Source organism: Podarcis raffonei, chromosome 9 (genome assembly GCF_027172205.1).
Source record: "Podarcis raffonei isolate rPodRaf1 chromosome 9, rPodRaf1.pri, whole genome shotgun sequence".
NCBI lineage: Eukaryota > Metazoa > Chordata > Lepidosauria > Squamata > Lacertidae > Podarcis > Podarcis raffonei.
In genome coordinates this window covers 43020116-43046826 of record NC_070610.1, presented here as the reverse complement: position 1 = coordinate 43046826, position 26711 = coordinate 43020116, and the positions used below count along the sequence as shown (strand labels likewise).

Sequence of the window (26711 nt, the reverse complement as noted above, 5' to 3'; positions counted from 1 at the left end):
TAATAATACTCTGACTCCCACCGAGATATTTCAGTGTTTTAATTAACAGCACATTACTTGACAAATAATTCCATATGTATGTTCTGTAAACAGACCTCGGGCTTTGGTGCAGATTTGACCTGAAATGCACCATACTGTACTGCGTCTTCACAAATAAGCCAGTCAAGTACAAAGAAGCACATTTATATGTGGCCTCTCACATACTGAGGCCAAAGATTCTGTGCACAGCATGTGTATCAAAAGCGTATTTCCTTGCTACATCATAAGAATGGAGCTGAGGAGTTTGCTTGCTCTTGCTGTACAATTAAACAGCTTTAAAGAGGTGCTTAGCAGTAGGCTGTCCTCTTGTAACTGGTGGTTCCACAAAACAGAAGCTCATAAAGAAACCAAAATCCCTTTGGAGAATAAGTTGGGAATTATGTCAATAATAATACATTTAAATGAGTTGGTGAATTTTAAAGCCTGCGTATGACTGACTCATCTGGTTCAAAGCAATTTGCATTGTCTTTGAAAGACTGGAGATACTATTCACAAATAGCCGTACTTTGAAATGGCTGCATGGACTTCAATAAGATTACGCAGAAATAAGAAGTATTGAGAATTGTGGCTTGAGGGCAGGGGGTGTCGAGGGTGAGGGCGGGGCAGAGGACAGCAGCAGCAGCAATTGAAAACTTGGGTTTCACATACAGAGATTTTCAGCATTTGTAATTACACCCTTACATTTCAATGGAATTCTGATCGAGTGCCTAAAATTGACTTGCACTGACTCACAAGGTTAGCTCTGAGCACAGTTCATGAACTTTGCTTTCTGTTTTAAACCATCTGATGACTCAAAAGCAACTTCCTGTCCTCTTGCTTGCAGAACATTACTCATTAAATTATTTCTCCCAGCACATAAGCAGATCCCTTACCCAGTAGGCCCAGAAAGTAGCTTTCTCACTTGGTTGTATTCAATGGTGGCACTGCCTTTGTGGAAGCGCTTCCCTTTCTGCAAGTCAGGTCAGCCAGTTATCACCAAACTATCTCCTGCATCCACCTTATCCCACCCACAAGCTGTTCCTGAGGGTTTGGGGGACCGTCTGTAACAGTATTCCATGGAAGACTGCCGTACAATATGGGGGGTGGGGATGGACAGTTTTGGTGTCCTCACTGAAGCCCTGTCCATAAAGGCAAAGTCACTTGGATACCACTCATTTTCTATGCAAAAATCTACAAACTGGTTACTTTTTCTTTTCGTATTTGGTGCTTGTTAACTGAACAAGACTTAATACTGTCCATGCATCTGCAACTCAAAACAGCAACCTGAATCTCACTGTTCCTTTTCTCCAGTTGGTAGGTAAGTAGGGAAATGTATGATGTCATCACACTGTGCATTTCCTGTATGGTGTGATGTAATGGGGGGTTCAGTAGTACCACTTCGCCATTGCTCAGTGCCACTTCTGCTACTGACGAGCCGCGTTTGCCTGCCATCTCACCTTTTGCGCTGATGAACAGGTATCGCCTCACTTTTTTTGTAACAACACTACATCACGATACCAATCAACTTCAGTCAAGGGATTTGTTTGATTCCTACAGTATATAACAGTCTCCTTCAAACTATCAAGCCAATTACTTACATCATGAATGGAGTCCAGGAGCTTTGTCAGTTGGTAAAACCGCTGCCAACTTTGCCCAGAACTGTTTGGATGTTTAATTACCATCTTCCTCAGCTCTTTAATATAATTTGCCCTCATTTCTTCAAATGCAGCTTGACTCTTGAGGCCATCCTTGGGAACTGTCATAAAAGGATACAAATATTTATTAATCAATGATCTGTTAAGTTTACATATATATTAAAAAAGGAAAACAATGTGTTACGACAAGGCCATTCACTAACGTTCAGAAAAGCTTGCTACTGTGTACAAATGCATTCCCCATATTTCTTGTGCATTATGAAAATGTAGCAACTTCATAAATCCTTTGAGGTTTTGCAAACATTCTTCACAGGTGAAAATATGGGAAAGACCTTGCTGGAGAACAGTAAAAAGCAATGTGTTTGATTACCCACTTTGACCTAAGAGAAAACCATGCCTGCCTGTGCACACACACACAGAGGAAAGAGATGGAATTTTTCTTGTAGAAAACAAAAAAATAGGTTCTGAAACTTCCAGTCAACTCTAATGCTGCATACTCTTAAACAGTTGCGGAAAAATATAAAAATACACATAATTGCTTTTTACGATGAATTCAAACTGTATTCCTAGGGATGAAAATGCTTTTAGGTTGAAATATGTTTTTGCGCACACATGCTGAAATAAAAATGGAGTTTTATGCTATACAGAATAAAATGAATTATTGTTGTGCCATGGACTGCAATTTCAGTGCTAGGATGCATCCAAGTGTTAAAAGTGTGCTCTCCCCAATGGACATAGTAGTGCTACTCTGGCACAGGTCATCTGCGAATATTCATGCTTGATCAAAAGGCTACAAGAAGGCTGCTCCTTCTCATTCAATGATATCTCCTCTCACTAATCTATGAACCACTTGGAATCCAGTTTATGGCATATATGCATAAAAATCTCTGATATACTTTCAACCTTTGCCTGCCCCGCCCCCCGCAAAAGTCCACTCTGGGTCTGTGTACTACATTCATTACCAAATAGTGATGGTTTGCATTTCTAACGGTTTGCATTTCAGCTTGAAAGAAAGCCCCCCATTTGAGCCAATATGATGGGTTTTTCCAAGCCTAGGTGTGGCAAGGGGAGCACTGGTGGCGGGATTGCATCTGCAGAGAGAAGGCTACAGAATCTAATTCCATTGCCATTAGAACAACCATTGAGATGCTTGTATTAAAACTAGGGGATTCAAAGCAACAGCAGTTGGTTTCTATTTGGGCTTCACAAATCTCAGCACTGTACAGAAGATGTCTATTCTGATGGTTGGTAACCTATTAGGAAGAGAGATTATTTCATGTCTCCTCTAAACCAAGCCACCTAGTCATAACCTTAAGAATAATCAGTTATTTTATTATGACTGACTGCACCCTCTTCTTCAATTTCTATTTTATGCATTACTTTTTAATGCTGTTAATAGAGACGACCTGCCTTTCGCTAGATTCAGATTTCACGTTCAAATATTTTGATTGATTTATCTCATTTAAAAATCTATATACTGCTTGATTGTGTTTAAAAAACCCCACAAACCCCTCAAAGCAGTTTACAAAAAGATATTTTGACGGGGAGCATAATTCAGACAGAACATTAGGGGGGTGTATCCAATCTCATTATTCATTATTATTAGTAGTAGTACTTTAATTTCTAACTTGCACAAATATCAGATTATCTCAGGATGAGTTACAATCCAGAAAAATGACAACGTTGTCTAATGAGGTGGCAGTTTGGGCAAGAGATCTATCCCTCTTCTCCCCCCCCCCCAACACACACTCCCAAAAGAAGCTTCTCTAGAGGGATGGAGGAAACCTCCCATACATTGTGGGATGTGGGTCATCTGAGGCTGCAGTGGAAGGGAAGCACAGGATTCCTTGGCCTGAATGCAGGCAATTCCCCGCTCCCAATGCACCTAACAATGTTTGGAAGGTCTCCCCGACCTTCTGGAGAGGCCTGGTGAAGGCTACAAGAGTACAAGGGATGGTCAGTGGCAAGACTTTGCCTTCCATTAGAGACAACCCTGGAATTTGTGAATATGTGCTACATGCTGCTTCCTGTGACTAGTCAGTGTTGGTGTGTGAAATTAGAAATCCTTGCCTCTATTTCCACACACTCAGATCCCAGGCCAGTTATCCGACACCTAATTTAAAAACAACAAAAATAATGATCGCTGGTGTCAGGGAACTGCCATCGGATCTAGAGGAGGAGGTGAGGCTCCACAGCGATGCTGGAGAAGGGCCAAGCAGGGAGAGAGGCAGGTCTACGGCTGGGGAAGAAAATCAGCGCAACACCAGGGATAGAGGGGGGTTGATGGGGGAAGCAGAGAGGAGGCTCCAGGACTCTTCGCAGGAGACCAGCGAGGAGAGCACAGGTCCTCCGCTGCCCACACCCACCCTGCGCAGAAGACTTCCGCGCAGGGAAAGTAGACGGTGACTTGGCGTCAAAGAACTTCTTTGCTGGAAGAGGTTCAAGAAACGCCCACTGACAGATTCTGCTAGCGACTGAACAGCCACAGAGTGGATGGCTGTCCAGACAGAAATGGTTTAACCAGGCAACCTAGCCCAGAGCAGCGGTAACTTACGCACGAACAACCCCTAAAGCCATTACAGCTGGATTTTGCAAAAAGATGTCAGAAGTCAGAATTAGGGGAAAAATTAAAAGTGAGAGTGAAATGGAAAGCACAATAGCTGTTTCAATATGGCTCTCGTTTTTAGATGTGCATGTAAATAATTTAGCAACATGAGACAAGCTGCCTACAAACAAATAGCTGTTCTGGGAGCAGTTATTAGACAATCTTGTTTTTGAAAAAATGCCTAATGGGTGGTAAATGGCAGATCATATATTTGAAAGGGAGCCTATTTGGGCTAACGCTGGGAGGAGAAGTTCTAATGGGCCATCCCGGAATAGCAAGAATAAGTTGCACACTGTTTTGAGGGAAGGGCAGGGGTGAACTTATTTGCTGTGGTCTTGAAGCAGCATATATGTTTGCCTGGGAGTAAGGCTTAAATGCTCAGCAAAGTCCCTGCTTCTCCTCCCAGGCTCACTATGGGTATTGTTATTCATAAGGCAATTGGGCTGGGAACCTTTTCTCTCTCTTTTTCCCAGGTACCCCTGGACTATGGAATTAACAGACCTTTTCACTTTTGTTGCAGGGGCTCTGTTGGTGGATGATGGTGCTGGTTTTTGGCTTCTGTGATATTATAATTGTGTCTTCACAACTGGCATCTCCCAGGGGAGGGAAGCCAGAAGATCTACCAGCACCCATTAAGAAGCTGGCTCTGGAAACAATGAGTTTCTTGGAAAGGTTCCACTCCCAGAAAAGTAGCCATCCCCTCAATATGTGAGGGAGTAATCTATTTTACGGCTTGGCCCTGACCCAGTTTCCCTAATCTGTCTACGCATTGGGCATTTCATCATATATTGGGTCTTTGCCCGTTTCCCCACGCCCACCGACAGGTGTTTTTGCTATGTGAGTCCGTTCTAGGAAAGCTGCCACCCAGCAATAATTATTTTTATTCCAAGAAGAGAATAAAATTGTTGTTCTCTTTCTAGTGCTTCATGTATTCAAAAAGCATCATATCCCAACAATCTTTGCAAATGAATCAGTGCCCTCTCCAAATCAAATGGTGGCATTGCACACTCATGTGCACATCCAACATCATGTGCTCAAGGGGCAGCATCCAACCAAGTCTTATTCAGAGTGGATCCACCGATCTCTACTCTTGAGTATTGATTTGGTTGGATACCACTCTACGTGTAATGGTTTCAGTGCTTATAGATCCACTGAAGACCCGAGGGTTTCAGGTTTGCATAAGCAGACATACGTTGCATGCCTCATTTTAATAAAGATCATTTCTATGTGCCTATATGATGTTGGCACCCAAATAAATGTGTGAAGGAGTACTGAATGCTTTTTTTACTGGCAAATATGAAAATTATTACACTAGCATCAAACAGAATTAATTATATAAAATTACAATAATCAGAAACACAATTGAAACTTCAGATTGTTGGACATACGCCCAGTTGTTTCTCCGATTATTAAATGTGCTGAGGCAACTGGCAAACGTCCCTACTCTGTGGGCTGGGGAAAAGCAAGAAAACAATTGAGATGTAATGTGTGGTTTCTTCAATGTTAATTGAGAAAAACTTCCTTGATGTGGCCATCATTCAAGTTCCTAAACAAATTCCAACAGCTAGTCAAATGATTAAAAAAATAAAATCAAACTAGCTTGGAAATCTATACTGTAATGCAGTATATGGGTGGCATTATTTGGAACTGAGCTGCCATTTACAGCTATTCGCTGTTTTTGTTAAAACTGAGTTATGCACACAGCAGGATTCCCTTCTGTCTCCCCCACAAATGTCAATCTGTTCTTGGAATGTTTCTTGGCTATTCATTTCCTATGATGCATTTAATGCTAGAAAAGACCTAGGTTTTGGATCACTGTAGCGCTTAACCTTTTAATCCTGGCACCTAGCATTTTGAATTATTATTATTTTTAGATCTATGATGAACTTAAGCAGAAATATTATTGCATAGATGCTTAGAATACCCTTCTACCATGTAAACAACCAGGGCAGTTTACAAGAAAGAGACAGGTTGACAGTAAAATAACAACATAATAAAGTACACAAGCAAAACAATAATTAAGAGAGCAGTTAAAATGAGCAGTTAAAATGCTGTGAGCATTTTAAAAGCCTGGTGCCAAGCAGGCAACAATGCAGGCGCCAAGTGAGCCTTCCTGGAGAGAGATTTTCCACAAGCAAACTGTCACTGTCCCAAAAGCCCTCGCTCTGCTTACCACCCATCTTAGCACAGCTGGGAGTGCTGGAAAATAACTCTTCACATGAGCAGGTTGGTATGAGAACAGACATTCTTTAATAGCTTTAACACTAAGAACTAGCAGGTTGAATTTTGCTCAGAAACAGACTGAGAGTAATATTATAGGGCTCTGCAACCCATATGTCATGTTCCCAACAACCAATACAGTGGTACCTTGGGTTAAGTACTTAATTCGTTCCAGAGGTCTGTTCTTAACCTGAAGCACCACTTTAGCTAATGGGGCCTCCCGCTGCTGCCGTGCCGCCGGAGCACGATTTCTGTTCTCAGCCTGAAGCAAAGTTCTTAACCCGAGGTACTATTTCTGGGTTAGCAGAGTCTGTAACCTGAAGCGTATGTAACCTGAAGTGTATGTAACCTGAGGTACCACTGTATCTTCTAGTAGCTAAGTGGCTGTATTTTTAATGGACTTTGAAGCCTTCAAAGGCAGATCCACATACAATGTATTACAGCAATCATCCTCAGAAGCATTTGGTCTTTGTTTTGAACAATTTGCTGTAGGTGTCTAATTCAAAACATTGGCACCAAGGCCTTGTGGCTCCTGCAATCTAGTTCCATTTTTACCATTTAGTGAGTCATTTGGACTAGTCGGTTAGAACAATATGTAAATTTAGGACTGTTGACAATTATGACTGGAATCAACTGGCAAACTTACCTGTGCTTAACAGCAGCAAAACTTTCATTATAGTATATTCTTCAAAGCTAAGTTGCAAGCGAACAAACTGAAGGCTGATCTGGTGCATCCCCTGGCACAACTCAAACATTGCAGACTGGCGCATTCTCTCTCTGCAAAAGGGAAAAAGGAGACAGAATACAGATAAGAATAGGCAAGCTTGGTTGGTAGAGTCCCAAGGCTACGCAAGTCCCGACTTACTTCACAAATCACACAGCCATATACTCATTGTGAAATAAGCACAAGTAGGACATGCTTGGTTGTAAGTATTGATGCAGCTCAACCATCGGCTAACTTCCTCCTAAGCCAGACAGGTCCTTGTCAGTACTAAAATTCCTGAACTGGAGATATATATGAAATCATGGAAACTTCCTACCCTAGACTGGTGACACAGTCAAGTCTAGTGCTGCATCTCATGACACACTTTGAAGGCAACACTCAAACAGCACATCAGTTTCGAGCAATTCTATAATTCAGGCATGTCCAACAGGTAGATTGTGATCTACTGGTAGATCACTGGACGTGTGCAGTAGATCACCGGTAGATCACTGGCTCCCCCCAAAGAAGCTGAACAACTGTGGCTCCCCTAAAAAAGCTCAACATTTTACCTCCTCCATGAAAAAACTCAACAAAAACTGCCAGTTTTTAACTCTGTGAGTTAAACTCACTGCCAGTTTTTAACTCTGTGAGTAGATTGCAGTCTCATGGGAGTTGGCCGCCACTGTTCATTCATCTTGCTCTGAAGAGAAAACTCAAGGATCAGACCTTTAGAAGCCACCAACTTACTAGATGACTTTAAAAGGGGAATAGATAAATTCATGGAGAATGAAGGCCATCAACAGCCACAAGCCATGATGGCTAAATGTTACATCAAATATCCCAGGCAGTGTTCTTCTGAACGCTAGTTGCTGGGGAACAACAGTGGCACAATGCTACTACACATTTAAAAAACATTTAATTTCAACCACAGTAACGTTTTTCCCTGGTTGGGAGCAAAACTTCAGTATTACTAAACATACAGTGCTTGCAAAATGCGTTGAGAACTACAGAAGGAACATCAATTGATATTTTAGTTGAGCAAGTGAAGTAATAAGAGGAAACCAATGATTATTGATTTTATATACATCAGCTTAGAAAAACTTTCACAGCCAAATTGCTCAATTTCCACCCCATCCCAGTCTAGTGTAAAATTATTTCTAAAAGGCAAGAGACTGGTCAAACTAGTTGTGCAGTACTATGCAAGCACTTTCAGAGAAGTGAAGTGTGAACTATCAAGGAGTTCACAGGTTAATGCTGTGGAAGGACATTTGTATATTAAAGTGAACATCAGAATTAAATAGAAGAGTTCCTCAACCACTACATATTTCTAAATATATACACCATTAATGCCACCCTAATAGATTTCATGTTTTCCTGGAAATATAGCAGATCAAGCTCTAGGATATTAAAAAAGAGAAAACTTGTGTTGCAAGAGAATGAATCACAGGAATAATTTGCTCTTAGGAAGGCTTATGTTAGAATTCAGGTATCACTTCTTAGATAGTGTTTTCAAAGCAAAAAAGGAAGTTTGTAAGGACAAATGTACAGAGTTGTTTTCTGTACTTCTTCAACAGTCTCAGAGGAAGGAGTATATGGTTACCACCCACTCAGCTGTAAGTCACGCATTACATTGAAAGCTAGCTGATTCTTCCAGTAGATAAAGCAACATAGTTCAGCTCCTGTAATTTGGTGCTTTTTGATTTATCCAGCTGTCACCAACCATAAATATGAGTGTTTTCCCAAAAAGTACCTGCGATAGTGCTGCTTGCTACAAGAAAAGGCTGGGCACTCTGTCATACTAGTGTTGTTATTTAGGAGAGGGGGAGAATAACATACACACACACACACAGAGAGAGAGAGAGAGAGAGAGAGGGAGAGAGAGAGAACAGAAAAGAAGAAATACATCCATTTAAATACAAACACTTGTATTGTGCTTGATGAAGCCCCAGAGCCAGGGATCGACCACTGTCATGGACTGGTTGGACACAGAGGAATGGTGGGAGGAACCGGCTGGGGAATCCCCAGGGAAGAAGGCTCAGAGTTCAGGGAGTGGTGGTGTGAAGACAATGAGTGGTCAGAGGGAGAAGAGGGAGAAGACTGGGAGATGGAGGTATCAGAAGGTGAAGAGGTAACAGGGCTTGGTGAGCTGGGAGAGTCTGTGGCAGAGAGGAGTCCAGAATGAGAGGCAGAAGCTGAAGCAGGAGAGGAGGGAGGCCAAAAGGCAGAGATGAGTCTGGCTGGTAGGGAGTCACAGGTGACTCTCTTTCCTGCTGCAACCAGCTTTCCTCCCCCCCCCCCGGTCTCCCAGAACCCAGAGAGGCATGAAAGGGGCAAAAGCACCACACAGGTGCAGATTGCTCAGATTGCTTGGGAGAAAAGCCAGAGAGGAGGGGACTTAGGCTGCTGTGGGCACCTTCAGTCTAAGCAACTGATCCATGGGCGGGGGCGGGGGGGGGACATACTGGGGATGAGTTCCTTGATCATTAGGCCTGACATTCTGCCAAGTCTGTGCAGATCCTGTTCTTGCTAATAAAGAGGTGACTCCAATGTGCATGGTGTGATTTACTGCTGGCTCGCTCCTGTCAGCCACCATAAAAAATATATTGATATAATTCAGGTGTGGTTAATCTGTGTTACTACAGATGGCACTAAACTACAACTCCCATAATCCCTGGCCATTGGTAATGCTGGCAGGGGCTGAAGGAAGTTGTAGTTCAGCAAGTATCTGGAGGGCTGCAGGTTAGCCATCCCTTCTACATAGCACTATCAAACTAATGTTTTTGTCAGTCGTTTGAGGAAGAATGTTCATTCTATCTCCATAAGAATATACAAATAGAAACCAGTGCCTTAAACTGTGCCCAGAAAGCTCAAAGTAGCCACTACAGTGATACCTACAGTGATACCTCGCGTTACAAACTTAATTTGTTCCGGAGGTCTGTTCTTAACCTGAAACTGCTCTTAATCTGAGGTACCACTTTAGATAATGGGGCCTCCCGCTGCCGTTGCACTGCTGCCAAAAGATTTCTGTTCTCATCCTGAGGTAAAGTTCTTAACCCGAGGTACTACTTCTGGGTTAGCGGAGTCTGTAACCCGAAGTGTTTATAACCTGAGGTGTTTGTAAGCAGAGGTACCACTATACAGACTTGAAAGCACTGGTACAAAATTCTCTCAAAGGCCCATCTCCAGCTGGGTTGTACAAATTGCTGCACCTGATTTGCAGCAAGTTGTGAAAGCGTCTAAAACCATTTTCAGACCTTTCAAGCAAGGTAATCATTTTGTTACACAATAACTGCACAGTTGTTATTTATGTTTCAAGGAATGCAGAGGTCCTTTCCCTATCTATTGCAATAAAGACTGTTGTACGGAAAGCAGTTATGCAAATCTGATAGACATCTATTCAGATAGTGGCCTTGATGTCATTGGCAAAGAGCAACACACCTCGTTTTTTTTAAAAAACATGTTTACTTATTTATCCATTTCTCTCTCAACCAAGCATTTCCCCACTGTAGCACTCAAATCTCAAAGAAGGCCAGACATCAAAATACCACCCATTCTGCTTTCACAACTACGCATATCCTGACATTTTTTTCTTTTTTCACATTTCTTCTATGGAGGCTCTGGGCTCATCTCCAACAGGGTAAGATATTGTGGCCCCGGCCATGGATCAAGGCTCAGTAGCAGAGCTTCATGCTTTGGCACCGGGGGCGGAGAGCATGCGGGGGCAGGGCTGGCACCCATCCTGGGGGCGGGGTGTGACACCTGCAGGGCTGGGGCACCCAGTGCGGGTGGGAGGGGGCAGCCGCGATGGCACCCTGGGGATTGCCCTGCCAGGGGCGGTACACTCCCCCCACACTCCTCTTCCTCCGCCAGTGTCAAGGCTTGCACTAAGACAGAACTAAAAACCAGGGAGGGAGTGTCATACAGAAAGCTTCTAACAGAGAAGGCCATGACCTGTTCACAAGACTAAGCCACCACTACAAAGCAAAGAACTGATACAGAGAAGAACCCTGCTAGAAGAGCCCATCTAGTCCAGCATCCTTTTCCCACACGGGCCAACCAAATGCCTATGGGAAATTCGCAAGCAGGCTATAAGTGCAACAGCACCCTCCCAACGTATATTCCCCAACAACTGGTAGTCAGATGTAATGAAAATATTATTTTCCCCCCCTTGTACTGTGAAACTCAACCTTATACTACTGATTTATTCCAGCAGCTTCAAATGCTCTCATGATCCTGATGTTTGATTATTATTATTATTTCCATAGCAGAGGAAAAATCTCCTTCAGTAACAGTTTGCTTAGAATTCAATGGCACGTGTGCTTGATAGTTATTATTCTTTTATTAGTAGTATTTTGGTATTAGTATTAGTATTATTTATTGAACTGATATACTGCCCTATACCTGGAGGTCTCAGGGCGGTTCACAGGACAAAATCAAAATACAAAACCACAAAATAGCTAATCAAAATAAAAACAGCAACCCAATAATCTCCCATATCCACTTTTACAACAACAGAATACCACGTGCCACACCAAGTTACAGCAGTGCAGGTACAGACTACATATGAAGATGTATTACAGAAAGCATTATGTCCTATAAAGCTCCAAAGATACTCCAGTGCAACAGAAGAACTATGGCTGCTATGCCACTTGAGCATAAGTTCCCCTCCATCTGAGAAATTCATAACCAGCACTGGGCTAGGGAGAAGGGATGCAGTATGCCACATAAAGCACCGAATGTATGTAAACCGTGTTTCTGCAAGATCAGTAGCACTGTATGTTCTGACAGCAGCAGTCATCTGGGGTATGGGCCAAGAGGAACCTAAACAGAGTTCAGAACCTGTTTCCCCTCATGTCCAGCCCACCAGATCGGTGCTGTCAGAGCTATAGTTGTTGGAGAATACTGAGGAAGGCAGAAAAGGAAGTGGAAATTGCGGCAGTTTGCATGTATCTCTCTGATCAAGAATGGAATTTGTTCACATCACATTAATTAATGGCCTTGTTTTTACACTGTTTTGACATTTCCTTTACATTGGAAGAAAAGTTCTGTAAGTTCTGTAAATATATCCATAACTTCTGCTAAACAGCAGACAGGGAGATGCAAAACATAGTATTTGGTGGGAAGCCTAAGTGCAGCAGAATGGAAGCAGCGCTGATTGTGACAAGTACAGCTTGGAATGGAAATTGCTATTTTCCTCTGCATACATGCCTTTGTAGATTTGGTATTTCCGCTCTTATAGCTATTAAAACAAAGCAGCACAACAGTCTGGATGCTGAAAGTGACCTAAGGAGTGTTCTGTCTTCCACAACACCCTAAATCCAAAAGCGTGTGGCAAGCACGCAGCTTATCACATAATTGAAACGGACACTTTGAAATTTTATGTGATTTCTTTTTGAAAATTTGAAGTTTTAAAAAAATAATTTAAGTACTTTCATTTGCCTTCATTATTAAACCCAAAAATATGATTTATAATTAAAGTTGCAATATTTCAATCCTTTTGAAAAGTCAAATAAAATAATTAGGGAAGCCAGGCCTGAAGGGGGTATGGATTTTTAAAAATATTAGCTAAAAGGAGCATGGGATTAAAAAAAATGTTGAGAAATACTGATGTAAGTTGTTAATAAGAATATCTATCCAATGTGTGTGTCTGAACTTCTTGTTAAACTTTTGGTACACATTTCCATGAAGTCCAGGCCTTCTGAAGCAGAAAAAATATGGGATAGTATACCAAAAATACTTGGTTGATTCTCCAACAAGATCATGAATTACAACCCTTACCCATTAAATGCACAACTGTATACATCTCACTGTCAGACCAATTGCAAAAATTCTCTGGCCAAATACTTAAATAACATAGGTGTTAATGTTTTATTAATATTTACAAGATTATAAAAGGCTTCCTAAAATTAGGCCCATGGGATTAACAGAGCGAAAGCAAAACGAATGTCAGTAGGAAAGGCAATATAGCAAATGACCTACGAAAGTTGTGGAATAATACTCTGCTAAATGCAACAATGACAGCAAACGAGCTTTTCCTCCTCTGAAACTATACAATTAAAGTAAATCTGATATGCTTGAAAACGCAGCCTTTTATTTTACTCTTCTCCCTCCTTAACTGTTAACACAGAATTAGCTGTTCAGGATACCAGGAAGAGTTATAAGCTGAAATAGCTGAAAGGTCACGTAGAGGTAGCTGCGGCCTTACAGTGTGTTATGCAATGATAAACCCATTGCTCTCAAGTTCAGCAAGGATTCCCACAGTGACTGCACATGACACAATAGAAAGGCACTCATCCAAATGGTTATTTAACCAGAACACTTATAAAATCAATTAGAAAAGGAAATTTTTTAAAAATCCTAGCTATAACTAAGGCCTAATGTACTGGATCTTAACTGAAAATATGACTGGTTCTTAGCATTACCAATCTTCACTGCCCATTTCAATTCATGATTCACTGACATAGAGTTGTCTGCAGTAGCCAAGAACACTTATTCATCCCATGTGAATTCTAGCTGCCTAACCTGCTTTCAGATTTGCTTTTCAGTGCCACCACGGTATAGCATATTTAAACTGAAAAGATGCATCACAAAAAAAGTTTCCTAAAAATAAGTGCCCCTTCAAAATACAGCACGCCAGCTGCACTGCCCATATCTATTTGTTGATTCCAAACTCCAGAAATATCCTTTATGGCCCTAAAATCCAGTGCTTCTCATTAGGCAATAAACTAGCTGCACACTACTGGTTTCTGACCTACTTTTTGGGAAACACTTTTAAAATCTAACATTGAAAAAAACCCTGCACTTATTTGTTAGCTATGCTGTTCCATTTATTTGTTTCATATTAATCTGAACATACTGTTCCCCTGCATTGGACTCTACTAGGGGTACTAGTAGTAAGTTAAACCTGATGAATAGTAAAATCATATGTGAATTTCATCAAACCCTTTGTAGTCACAGAAAGAATCCCCATGCTTAATATGTTTATATATGGGCCAAGGAGCAATTCCAACAGTTTTGGGCTAATAAAAGGAATTGAAGAATAGAAAATATTTTTAGATGTTAGACTCATAGACTCAGAGTTGGATGGGACCCCAAGTGTCATCGAGTTCAATTCCCTTCAAATTAGCTAAAACAGCTAAGCCAGAATAGGAACATGGGAAGCTGACTTGTACTTACCTAGCTCAGTATTGCCTGCACTGACTGACAGTGGCTCTCCAGGATTTCAGAGAGGGTTGTCTCTGTGCCCTACCTGGAGATGCCAAGGATTGAAGATGGGACCTTATGCATGCAATGCAGATAGATGCTCTGTCCCTGAGCTATGGAGCCCTTCCCCCTTAGGTCTAGAAGGCGAAAGACCCAACAACTCTTCAGGTCCAGCATCATCATACAGAGCATCTGTCTGATGTAGGGAACAGTGTGACCTCAGGAGGCTGAGTAGTGGTGATGAGCCTTCCTTGTACAAGTAGCCTAACACTCCTCGAGGACCTGCTTGGGTGAATAATGCCACAGTGTGAATCTGGCATTCATAAATACAGCTCACCATCACAGCAGCAGTGTTTGCAGTTCGTAGATCATAGAAGTATAGAGTTGGAAGGGACCACAGGGGTCCAACCCCATGCGATACAGAAATCTTTTGGCCCAACGTGTGGCTCAAACCCGCGGCCCTGAGATTAAGTGGGGCTGCCCTTGAGACTGACCCAGAAACTCCAGCAGGTGCAGAATGCCGTGGCGAGACTCCTTACAGGGTCCTTGCCATGGGATCACATTCACCCGGTGCTATACCAGCTGCACTGGCTCCCGGTGGAGTACAGGATCAGGTTTAAGGTGCTGGTTTTAACCTTTAAAGCCATATACGGCCCAGGACCCTCGTACCTACGGGACCGCCTCTCCTGGTATGTCCCACGGAGGACCTTATGGTCTTCAAACAAAAACATCTTGGAGGTCCCGGGCCACAGGGAGGTTAGGCTGGCCTCAACCAGAGCCAGGGCTTTCCGGCTGTGGCCCCGATCTGGTGGAATGCTCTGTCACAAGAAACAAGGACCCTGCGGGACTTGACATCTTTCCGCAGGGCCTGCAAGACAGAGCTGTTCCACCAGGCCTTTGGTCAGGGCACAGCCTGACTCCCTCCTTCTGTAATCCTCATAGCACTCTAGCCCAATGGTTGCCATTAATTTGATTTTGAATTGGTTGTTAGCCACTCTGAGCCCGGCTTCGGCTGGGGAGGGCGAGATATAAATAAAATATTATTAAGAGCCTCATGCTCTACCGACTGAGCTGCTGAGATTATGGGGACTACTTTGCTATCTACATTGGGACAGTCTGGTTTACATGTTACTTTATCCACAAATGAAGCTCAGGGGGGACCTGAACTGCTAGTCTGTAGAAGAAAACATTTACAGCAGTAGTGTTCCACTGCAGCCCACATAACATATGTATCACAGGACAAATAACAATATTGCAACAGTATAGCAAATATGCAAGTGTAACAGTTTAATACATTCCAAATACTTTCAACACACACAGCAAAAGGGCACATGCCAGACAGAGCGCCTTAAGAATCTGGAGAATAGCATGGGCAAGGCTTTAAAGGTGAATTTAAAACAGAAAGGAAAACAGACATGGAATGGCTCCCTTCCCCCAGCAGTTATAGCTATAATATGAAGCTAGGAATGCTTCATTAAAACATTTTGGTTTCTTTCAAGACTGCAAAGAAAAGGAATTATAATCGTCATGAACACACACTGGGCAAACTGCTAGCTGTATACAAAAGAACTATTCTGTGAATGTGCTTAGAAAAACCAGCAATATGGGTGTTTGTATACTGAAAGGTAGAGTCCTCCAAACTACAGTAGGCACCAAAGGGGGGGAGGGAAGAATGATGTTTTCTGTTAATCTAGGTTTCATATCGGCTATATTTCAAAGCCAATGGAATGTTAATGCTTTGGAAACAGTATCCGATACAATGGCAGATACGGATCAAATGGATGGGTAAGAGGAAGGTTTCTCAGAAAGATATTTCCTGTGCTCTCTTTCATTGGCATCCATATTTTGCGGCCTTTGCATCTCTGCATATCGAATAGTGCTCTATTTATTCTTCCTTTGTAAAAGCAAATATTTGACAGATAACTTACTCATTAAAGACTAAATCAGGAGCAAAATAGAGGAACTGGCTATTTGTATGCCTGTATGATCTCCAGCTCAAGGCAAATGACGATAGACACATCCAAGAATATTGGATTAGAGTAATTTGGTCCTCAAGAGGCAAGCTTCGAAAACCTGAAGAACAGAACAACAAATCAAAAACAGCATTTAATAGATCAGTGAGCTACTTTACCACCATCATAAGTATGGAAAACAAAACACCATTGTGCAGGCAGTTTATCCACATCCATTTTTAACAATGAAATATGCTACGTTTTGAAGACGCAGCAGTGATTAATTTTTAGAGAGAGGTGTTGAGGTTCAGGCTTGCTAGGAAACCATGCCCTCCAGGGTCCAAACTGCATCTGACTTAATCTCCACCCTTAAATCCAAGGAAGTATGTGGGGAGGGGTGTCTTTTACCCTTTGCCCTGCTATGGATCCAATCTGGATTGGGCCCTCTGCACTTGCAATTTCAACTGCCAAGCGCATGAGTGGGGAGGGCAGAGCCCTCTGCCCTAACACACTATGGTCCCAATCCATATCGCCTTTCATCCACACTGGTTAGTTTTCATCACAAACCATCCTTAATGGCAAAACTACATGGCTAACATCATGCGTAATTGACATACTTTGTACCCTAATCCCAAGGAAATGGAGGGAAATCCAGCCAGTATATGGAAGAGAGTTTGGATTTGATATCCCGCTTTATCACTCACTACCTGAAGGAGTCTCAAAGTGGCTAACATTCTCCTTTCCCTTCCTCCCCCACAACAAACACTCTGTGAGGTGAGTGGGGCTGAGAGACTTCAAAGAAGTGTGACTGGCACAAGGTCACCCAGCAGCTGCATGTGGAGCAGTGGAGACGCGAACCCGGTTCCCCAGATTATGAATCTATCGCTCCTAACCACTACACCACACTGGCTCTCTCTAGGAAGGGACAATTTAAGTCCTTACTGTCATTTCACAATTTTCATGGTTAAGCCTCTCTCGTTTGAAATAATTTCAGGTCAAGGTCCTCATGAGCCCATTAAAAAAAATAATGAAACAATATATATCTGGGGGAGAAGGCCTAAGAATGGCTGTTGGGTTTCTGTCCAACTTGGAGCAGTTGGATGCTATGTTTTCATGTGTTCTAAACAAATATTAATTTTATTTAGGCAATAGCTTATGCAAAACACATGCATGCATTGTTGGGAGAGGAAGTTTAAATTTCCATTCACTGACACAAGCAGGGTCACACACAAAGGACTATTGCTTCCTCAGAGGAAGCTATTAATTAAATGTTGATACAGGGAAAGTATTCTTACCAAGTTCTTTTGGGCAGGGCATGCCTGAAAGCCATGAGGCCCTTATTAAAGGGATGTGCTAGAGGAGCCCCCTTACCTGGAAGTATCTTTGCCCACTTTACCACCTGAATCATCTGCTTGCCAGCAAGACGGTTTAAAGTGGAGAGCAGGTGTTCTGCCGTATCTGGCTTGGAGCCGTCATACCCAGCATATACAATTTCAGGTTCAATGTTCTCAAGGACCATAGCAGGCGAGGGAGTAAGTGCCGGCGAAACTGCAGATAAGTGAGGAACAAGTGCTGTGTTTACAGAAGGTTCTTTTGCTGGAGCGATATACGTCGTTCCTTCTTCTGGACTTTGGGGTGGCGGCTGCTGCTGCTGCTGCTGCGGTTCATCATGGATCCCTTTTAATTTGCCCAACTTCTTTGACTTACGAGCTGTGGGGGAGGGGGAAATACGGGAAGAATGTTAGCAAAATGTTATCAGCTTTCTTTGTCTCTTCAATAAAAAAAGTAGGAATGACACCTAAGGAAATAGTAACCAGGTCAATGACTTAATACAGTAAGAACCAGAAAGATCAGTTAGTATTTTTTAAAATGAACCTTGTGTTTTTAATTCATTGATTTGTTTATTTATATGTGGTTGGAGCAGGTGGGGTCCAAATGACTGCAGACCACACCCTTCTCCAATCTTCCACTCACCTTACCAGTTATATATAAAAAAAAGTTAGGCAAAAGTTAGGATTTGAGAAATATGCAAAACTATGTCTGAAAAGACATCCATCCATAAAATGACAGATATTCAAGAATTAGCAGTTATCAATGTTTTTCTAACTCTGTGCCAACTAAAAGAAAAGATTTGCTACATTAATTTATTTACACTGCACTGTATGTGAATACATATTTGGAAGACAATTATCCTAATAGACATTGAGCATCCCTGAAAATTGTTCAGTTGTATGTTAAGCATGTGCATATGAAGAACCTGTCCCTTGCATCTTGTGAAAAACAAATGGATTAAGTCACCCGGCCTTACAGTCATGAATGATTTCTACTCTCTGCTGCTTTCATTCATTCATATAAATGGTATGATCTGGTGTATATATTTTCTTCTCATATATTTGGCAGGAATAAATCACAAAACATGGACAATTCTATGTTTCTAAGGGAGACTCTAGAAATACCCTTCTCCACATTTCTAAATGAGTCCGGATGTGCCCAGACTTTTGAGATGCTTAAATCAGTAAAAATTCTTTTCTCTAGCACTTTAGACTAAGGTATTTTGTTACACTGCCTTGGTTATATACATACTGAGTTTGAAAGTTCCAGATGTGCCCCAATATACAGGATCTTCCTGACACATACTTGTTTTTCAGATACACAGATCATGATGTATCCCAATACACGGGCGTTATGTACTAAGCTTGGATCCTAGAACAGTAGGCAGGTAGGATCCTAGAATGCAACAACCTGATTGGCCTGCAGGAGCAGCCCAATCAGACCACAGGATGAAGTTAATCAGCCTATTAGGCCAGTAGGATACTAGGATGCAACAACTGATTGGCCTACAGCAGCAGCCCAATCAGGTGCCAGAAGGGAAACATAATCAAGCAATCAGGTACTCATTGTGTAAATAATGTATATAAAGCCTGAGGTTTGGGGGGGGGGGAATTCAATCACTGTTCCTATGAGCTGAAATAAAGAGCATGAAATTACTACTCAACTCTGAGAATATTTCAACAGGAATGTCATAGAATCATAGAATCATAGAGTTGGAAGAGACCACAAGGGCCATTGAGTCCAACCCCCTGCCAAGCAGGAAACACCATCAGAGCACTCCTGACATATGGTTGTCAAGCCTCTGCTTAAAGACCTCCAAAGAAGGAGACTCCACCACACTCCTTGGCAGCAAATTCCACTGTCGAACAGCTCTTACTGTCAGGAAGTTCTTCCTAATGTTTAGGTGGAATCTTCTTTCTTGTAGTTTGGATCCATTGCTCCGTGTCCGCTTCTCTGGAGCAGCAGAAAACAACCTTTCTCCCTCCTCTATGTGACATCCTTTTATATATTTGAACATGGCTATCATATCACCCCTTAACCTCCTCTTCTCCAGGCTAAACATGCCCAGCTCCCTTAGCCGTTCCTCATAAGGCATCGTTTCCAGGCCTTTGACCATTTTGTCTTGAAGAACTGTCTGTTTTTCAAATGCACAACTACTGCTTTGCTAGGAGACATTAGTCCTGTTCAGGCCACCCAACTCATGCTTGCCCAGGCCACACTAGCTAGTCCTCCCCTGATGCTGGGTGCTCCAGTTTAGGATTTTCCCCAGGTGTCTGCATGCGCTCCATGACTGTCTGCAGAGACGAAACCTTTACCCTGCTTAATGTGCACATTTGTACATGTGAAGGCTTCTACTGAACCCGGAACCCTGATTTCAAAGAAGGCTCCAGCTTGCATGAGAGCTCTAAGTGTATACAGCTGTATTTGTGAAGTTTCTTCTTTCTGAATACATTTGTGCAGATGCCATGGAGCAGAGAGATTCAGAGCAAGACAAATTGAGGGTTAGTCTAATCGGCATGGCCCCACGCATTGATTCAACTTGTGAGTCGGGTTGCCTGAATAGGGTTATTGAGGGACCTTATTATGGATATACAAAGAACTCTAGATTCCACCCCCCTTAAAAAAAACACATGAAAGTAGAATTCTGAAAAGGAAACAGCACTAATGCAGTGCAGATGCCAAATTCAGGAGTCATCATATGGCTTCTCTTCCAGAAAGGAAGCGCTGGTATCCAACAGAAATTGTTGTGTCTGCAGGGCTTCCATTGTACTAAAATTGCCAACCTTATATCTCCATTTACCTTAACTGAGATTTTACTGGAAGAAAGGCAGCAAAAAACTGATAATGTCGCTCTGTGTATATTATGCCTCTTTTTAAAATTAGGCTTGCATCTGTCAATGAAGCAGACTGGATTATTCATTTCTGCAGAATCATTTTGGATGCAGTCAATATGATGACGTGGAAACTTGGAAGGGAAAGTGAAGGCTGCATTAGTGAAGTTAAGAAATAGCAAGGACAAGAACTTTGGAGTTGGGCATCGTGAAGAATGACTTCTGGAGATGCTGAAGAAACAAGAAGCAAAATGTGCACAATGTGACAAAAAAAGTAGTGTGGGGAAAACACGCACATTAGAATGTAGACCAAAATACCATGAAGGTCAGATGAATGTTTATTGACTTGACACTGGAAGAATGTTTGGACTAAAGGAACACCACTGGGTCAGAAGGCTATGTTTCTGCCCTATCCTATTGGTTTTCTCATGAAAGGGTGCTCAAGACAGAGAAGTGAAGACATTAGCCACAACCTAATGTGGCGCTGTGGGTTAAACCACAGAGCCTAGGACTTGCCGATCAGAAGGTTGGCGGTTCGAATCCCCGCGACGGGGTGAGCTCCCGTTGCTCAGTCCCTGCTCCTGCCAACCTAGCAGTTCGAAAGCAAGTCAAGTGCAAGTAGATAAATAGGTACCAGTCCTCCCCCCAATAATTTCCCCCCCAAAAAACTAGGTGCGCCTTATGGGACGGTGCGTCCTATAGGGCGAAAAATACGGTACTTTCCCCAGTCAACATCTTAAAAGATGCTTGTTAAGAAATAGCTCCAAGGAGATGCTTGGCTATGCAAGTCCCAGTTTCTTAGCTTTAAGATGCACAGTTAGGGAGGTCTGACTCTCAACACATTCCTAAATTTATCAGGAAGGAAATATATAAGGAAGTAATGGGTAAGAAAATTAGAGTTTATCTATTTAGGATAATCTCACATTCTTTTCTATAGATTACTCAGAGTGGGATGTAATCAACAAAAGAAAAATAAGTGTGGAAAGAGATCATAATATATAACCAACATAGACATGTACTTCCACTCAGAAAGATCCTGCACTGCTTACTCAGATGTGTTGAAACCAGAACTCCAGCAAACCATATGAGAAAGAAGAGATCCATAAATGTAAATTGCCTACTTATATTGTGTCCTTCTGTGCCCTTGCTAGCAAAACCTCATGGTCCACACACCCACACATACATACATTTTTTGATTCTGTTGTTCCGCCTTTCACAGACAGAATTATTATTATTATTATTATTATTATTATTATTATTATTATTAAATTTATAAATGGCTTCCCGGCCATTTACAATAAAAATATCAGAATGTATAGAAGAACTAAATATATACACAGCAGTGTAAAATCAAGTCTTAAAATATCAAATTCAATGTACACTATAAAATGGCTGACTTACAAATCAGGAAATAATATTCAAAATAAAGGTTTTCAGATGCCACCCAGAAGCAAGAATGCTAGCTGCTTGTCTAGTTTCGATAGGAATCTGATTTCAGAGAGCTGGAGCTGCAGCACTGAAAGCCTATTTTTGTTTGTTTGTTGCCAGCTACGCCTCTTAACAAGGCCCCATCAGAAGAATGCTATTGCCAGGAGGGGTAGATGATAGAAGGTGGTTCCTCAGGTGGCCTGGCCCAAAGCTGTGCAGGGCCTTAAATGCTAGGAGCAAAACCCTGAAAAATGGCATTACCTGCAGCTTCCAGACTATTTCCAAGGGAAGCCTCACATGCTACAGTAATCCAATACTGACGTTACCAATGCCTGGACCAAGTCACAGCTATCTTACCAAAACCAGTCATAGCTATCTTAGCAATCAAAGCTGATAAAAGGCACTCCTGACCACTGAGGCAACCTATGCATCAGGCAACAGAGATGCGTCTAGAAGCACCTCAATACTGTGTACCTGTTCCTTCAGAGAGAGTGCATCCTGTCCAGAGCAGGTAACTGACCAATTGATTGGGCATAGAAACCACTATTTCCCCCCCCTGCCCCCAAGCTACTATTTCTAGACTTTGTTGAAAAGAGGTATTGTCTGTTAAAGCATCCTGGAAATTGCAGCTCTATGAGGGAAACAGGGCCTAAGAAACCTCAGCCCCCTTAAAAACTATTTAAAAATTTGATACTGCTTTAAATGTATAATGCTGATGGGACCTCAATAAAGGTTGTCCATTAGGGTAACCAAGGTTGATTCAGATCTGAACTCAGAGTCAAGTGGGTCTACACAAACAGCCTTGTACATTGCAAGCTGGGATGCCCGGTGGATAATTTATATTACACCAAGGAATTGGAACACATTGCAAGAACTAATTGCAAGACATTGTGGTGGTTTGTGTGACAGAAACTGCCCGACCAAATTCTGATTGACACTATAGACGCCAAATCAAATAATTTATCCAATTATCTAGGACATACATGTGACAAGATAAGTGGGCTTCTATTTCCTGAATGGAACAATTTAAGTCTCGAGTGTCCTAAATAGGATGGGTTGAGGATGACCGGGCCATGTTTAGCCCCAAAAGCCAAAAACACAGTTGGGGAACAATTGCAGGTATGGATGTCAAGCAGGAACTTAGAGGAAAGAATATATCAAGATAACACCTTATAATAAATCACCAACTCAACTGCTGTTAGCAACTTGGATTTACTTGCAGCTCTCTCTTCTAAGAGTAGCCAGGTGCTGCTTAATTTATGAAAATCGACAAGCTCATGGCCATAGGTGGTCTGGCTCTAGGCTACAGAACCTCTTAGATTACATTATAGGCCAGAGTAAACACACCTTAAAAGACAATATGGAAGATAAGTAGGTAAATTAGAGGTCATTGTTTTATGAGGAGATATCTTACAGATTCCAACATGAAATCCTGTAATTCTCTTCCCATCCAGAAAACCTTACACAGGTTCCCTATACTTTAGCAATATAAATCTCACATCAAAAGAACAAACAATTGAGCAAAATTCTACAAAAACATAGAATACCCTGCTGATCTTATCTGAAGTCAATCAAATATTTTCTTTTAAAAATAGTGCTCAAATGAAATCTGATGCAATTTGCACTAAAGTTCACATAACACACCCTTTAAGTACATACCAGGCTACAGGTCTTTTTCTTCTTCTCCTCACTGATCCCAGCTTATTCCATGGAAACTAAACATTATCTTAAGTTTAGATAATAGCACACAAATTTCTTGCTAAATCTAGAAAAGTTATCATACTCTAACCATACTGACCAAAATAGTGAACCAGTTAGATTGATTCACCAGATTCACAGTTCATTTGAGCTAATTAAAAGAATTAAATGCCGGATGTAGACTAAGTTATTTTCTGGATTACTTTAGGAACAAGATACACTTCATCAATAAAATTTAGAAATGAGCTATTTATGTGAGCAAATGGAATATTTTGTTCTTTAAAACCATATTCCAGGTTTAGCAAACATTCTAATATTAAAGAACCATCTTTCTGCATCATCCTTCATCCCTCCTTAATTTCTCTGGCACTATCCCGTAGCTAAAGTAAGCACCTTCATTGCATCCTCCTGCTAACTTTGTTGAAACAACTTAGTCTCTACTAGAATTAAGACTGGCCAATCCTCCTTCCAGCTCCCCCCCCCCCCGTTGCTTCCACACCCAACTGTTCCCTCTGGCTGAACTTTGCTACTCCCAAGAGCCAGTCCCTGCTCTTCATCTGAATTTCACCCTCCCCTCCCAATTCCTGCCTGGAGTCTTTAGTTTCCTTCCTTCCTGTGCAACTGAAGGGCAATTTCTGTAAGTCCCCCCCCCCCCCGCTTCTACCCTCGACCATCATTCTTCTTTTAGCCAGCTACAGCTTCCCACCACGGGAATACATTTAGCATAAATATGTTTTGTTGCAAATGCAGGGTAATGATGATGCTGCTGCTGATTTTACATGTCATTTGCTTCTAATATTCAAGGACAGAGGGCATTCTGCCCGTGAAATGCTGTTTCCAAACTGATTACATCATCTTAAGCCTCCATTCACTACAGTTTCTGCAGTGGAGTCAAAACAAAGATTTGCTGGCTGAGAAGTCGCCCCCCTTTCACAGACACATTGTAAAGGGAGAAAACTCTTCATATTGGGTGAGCTTTGATCTTTGCAAGGGGCAAGAGGAAGGAAGTACACAACTGCATTGCTGCGGTAGCACAAGGACCTGCTCCTTTGTTCCCTTGCTGTGCTGCAAGGTTGCAGTGCAACACAAAAAGAGATGTTGCTTAGGCGATTTGGGGACATACTTCCTTCTGCTTGAGGTCCCTACAAGTGAGGTGATTTATGAAATCAGTTATAATTAGAAATATATTAGAATATGTTGGACATATGTTGGACGACAGCTGTCCTTTTACTTCCCCCTGCTCAGAGATACACAGAAGGCAGGTAAAAACGACTGAGTGGCTAAACACCCACAAAAATAACAAAGGTACGCAGAACACCTTTTCTACCGAACAACCCTCTTCACCTCACACACGAAAATATTTTGGTGATACTTTGGCCCAGCTCAACTTGAAACCTTACATTTATGAGAGGCCTGGCTAGAAATGGACTTTTGTATCTTGATAGCGCAGGTATGAAATTATACTGCTAAAAGCAATTACTCAATTTAATAATGAATATAGGGTACATAGAATCCGTCAGCACCTCCTCTCAGAGGACGGACAGAGAGGTTCACCTTCAGAGACAGAGTCTTGACATCTGATACCCGCTTTCTGTGGCTGTGGGAATACCTAAAGTTGGTTCATCTCTGACTCGGATGTCAGAAAGGGAAAAGAGAAGGATTTCCATAGGCACGTTGAAGGTGTGTGGGAAGAAGGCTGGAGAGCAAAGATCCCGCAGTCCTCTCCTTCTGACATACCCAACAACAGGAAAACCAACTATGCTACACATGCAGTTTGCTTCTCTCCTATTGGTATCAATGAGAGACAAAACTGCTTTTAAAATAACAAAAAGAAAAGGAACTGGAAGGGGAGACACCCACCATCATCACTACCATCTTCCAACCTGCCAGCACAAGCCCGGCAAAAGCCTAGGAAGGTGTGGTCTGCCTGCCTTTGGTTCTTGCTCTCCCCACCCTCTTGGATTACTCTGCCCATTTTTAATATAAATATATATATTACTAGGCTGGAAATTAGCAGGAAATCTGGCAGATAACACATAGCTTGAACTTTCTTTCAGTTAATTCTATTTTGATATTCTTTTGGAACGTTCCCACAGCACCACCAAAAAAACCCGCACAACTCCTGATGCTTTAATCTTCTTAGCTGTGTGAAACTCCACTAAAATTACTGTCATCATCTAACACCCACCTTCCTTATTCTGAGCTATAAAATACATATTTCAAAAAAAGGGAAAAACCTAGAATGACAATAGGGTTTTAGTAGCTTTTGTATAATACTTCTTTCTTAGTTGAGTAATTCAGGATAAAACTTCTGAGACCATCCAGCTGATACCAGTTTAAGAACAGACATGTTTAAAACATGTTTTCTCAGTGAGTATCTAGTAGTGATATATGCTTACCTCCCAAATTCATTCCAGCTTGAAGACATTTCTGTAATCGGCAAGCTGGACAGTTTTTTCTTCGAATCTTATCAATTATACAGTCATTCCGTCCAGCACATAAATAATTGTGTTGCCCTGCATTAGCAAAAAGAGAAAAAGAAAAAAGTTATATTCTACTGCATTCAACTGTTTAAAGACTTAGAGATGAAAGAAGGGATTTCTCCCTTGTTTGCAATCTACTATTACATCTTTTTAAACACAAACTCTCCAGAGCACCTGATGCAGCACACCACATTAAATCATAAAACAATTTTTAAAAGAAAAGAGCCCTCCAGCACAATACCCAAGAGAGCAGAACAGAATTCATAAATGAAGAGCATAAAATCAGGAAAGTTACTTCTTTAGTAAAAACTTCCAAAGAGGTAGCAAAAACAACAGAGACCTTTGTAGTGCCATAAAGCCTAATACACATTATATATAGTCTAGAGTTCAAGCTTTCACAGACTAGAATTCACTTTATCAAATGCAAAAAAGCATTATTCTGAGTTAACAGGTTTATAAACACAAGGATACAGAGGGCAAACTGTACAAAATGGGGTCAAAATGGCAAAAGACATGCGAAAAGCTTGGCTAGTGAGAGTTCAATTAAAGCTTAAATCAGGGGTGGTGAACTGCTGGCTTGCAG

At 41.7% G+C, this 26711-nt stretch overlaps 1 protein-coding gene across 7 annotated transcripts in view; it reads right to left on the bottom strand.

Annotated features, from left to right (window-relative positions):
- NR3C2 (nuclear receptor subfamily 3 group C member 2) overlaps nt 1-26711 on the bottom strand; it is a 135271-nt gene that overhangs the window by 7017 nt on the left and 101543 nt on the right. For all 7 annotated transcript variants that reach the window (XM_053403165.1, XM_053403161.1, XM_053403158.1 and 4 more), the window contains 5 exons: nt 26045-26161; nt 17728-18066; nt 16333-16477; nt 7145-7275; nt 1617-1774 (listed from right to left, as the gene is read on the bottom strand). In XM_053403165.1, the coding sequence (XP_053259140.1) occupies nt 1617-1774; nt 7145-7275; nt 16333-16477; nt 17728-18066; nt 26045-26161 (890 nt within the window). The remainder of the gene's footprint in view (nt 1-1616; nt 1775-7144; nt 7276-16332; nt 16478-17727; nt 18067-26044; nt 26162-26711) is intronic.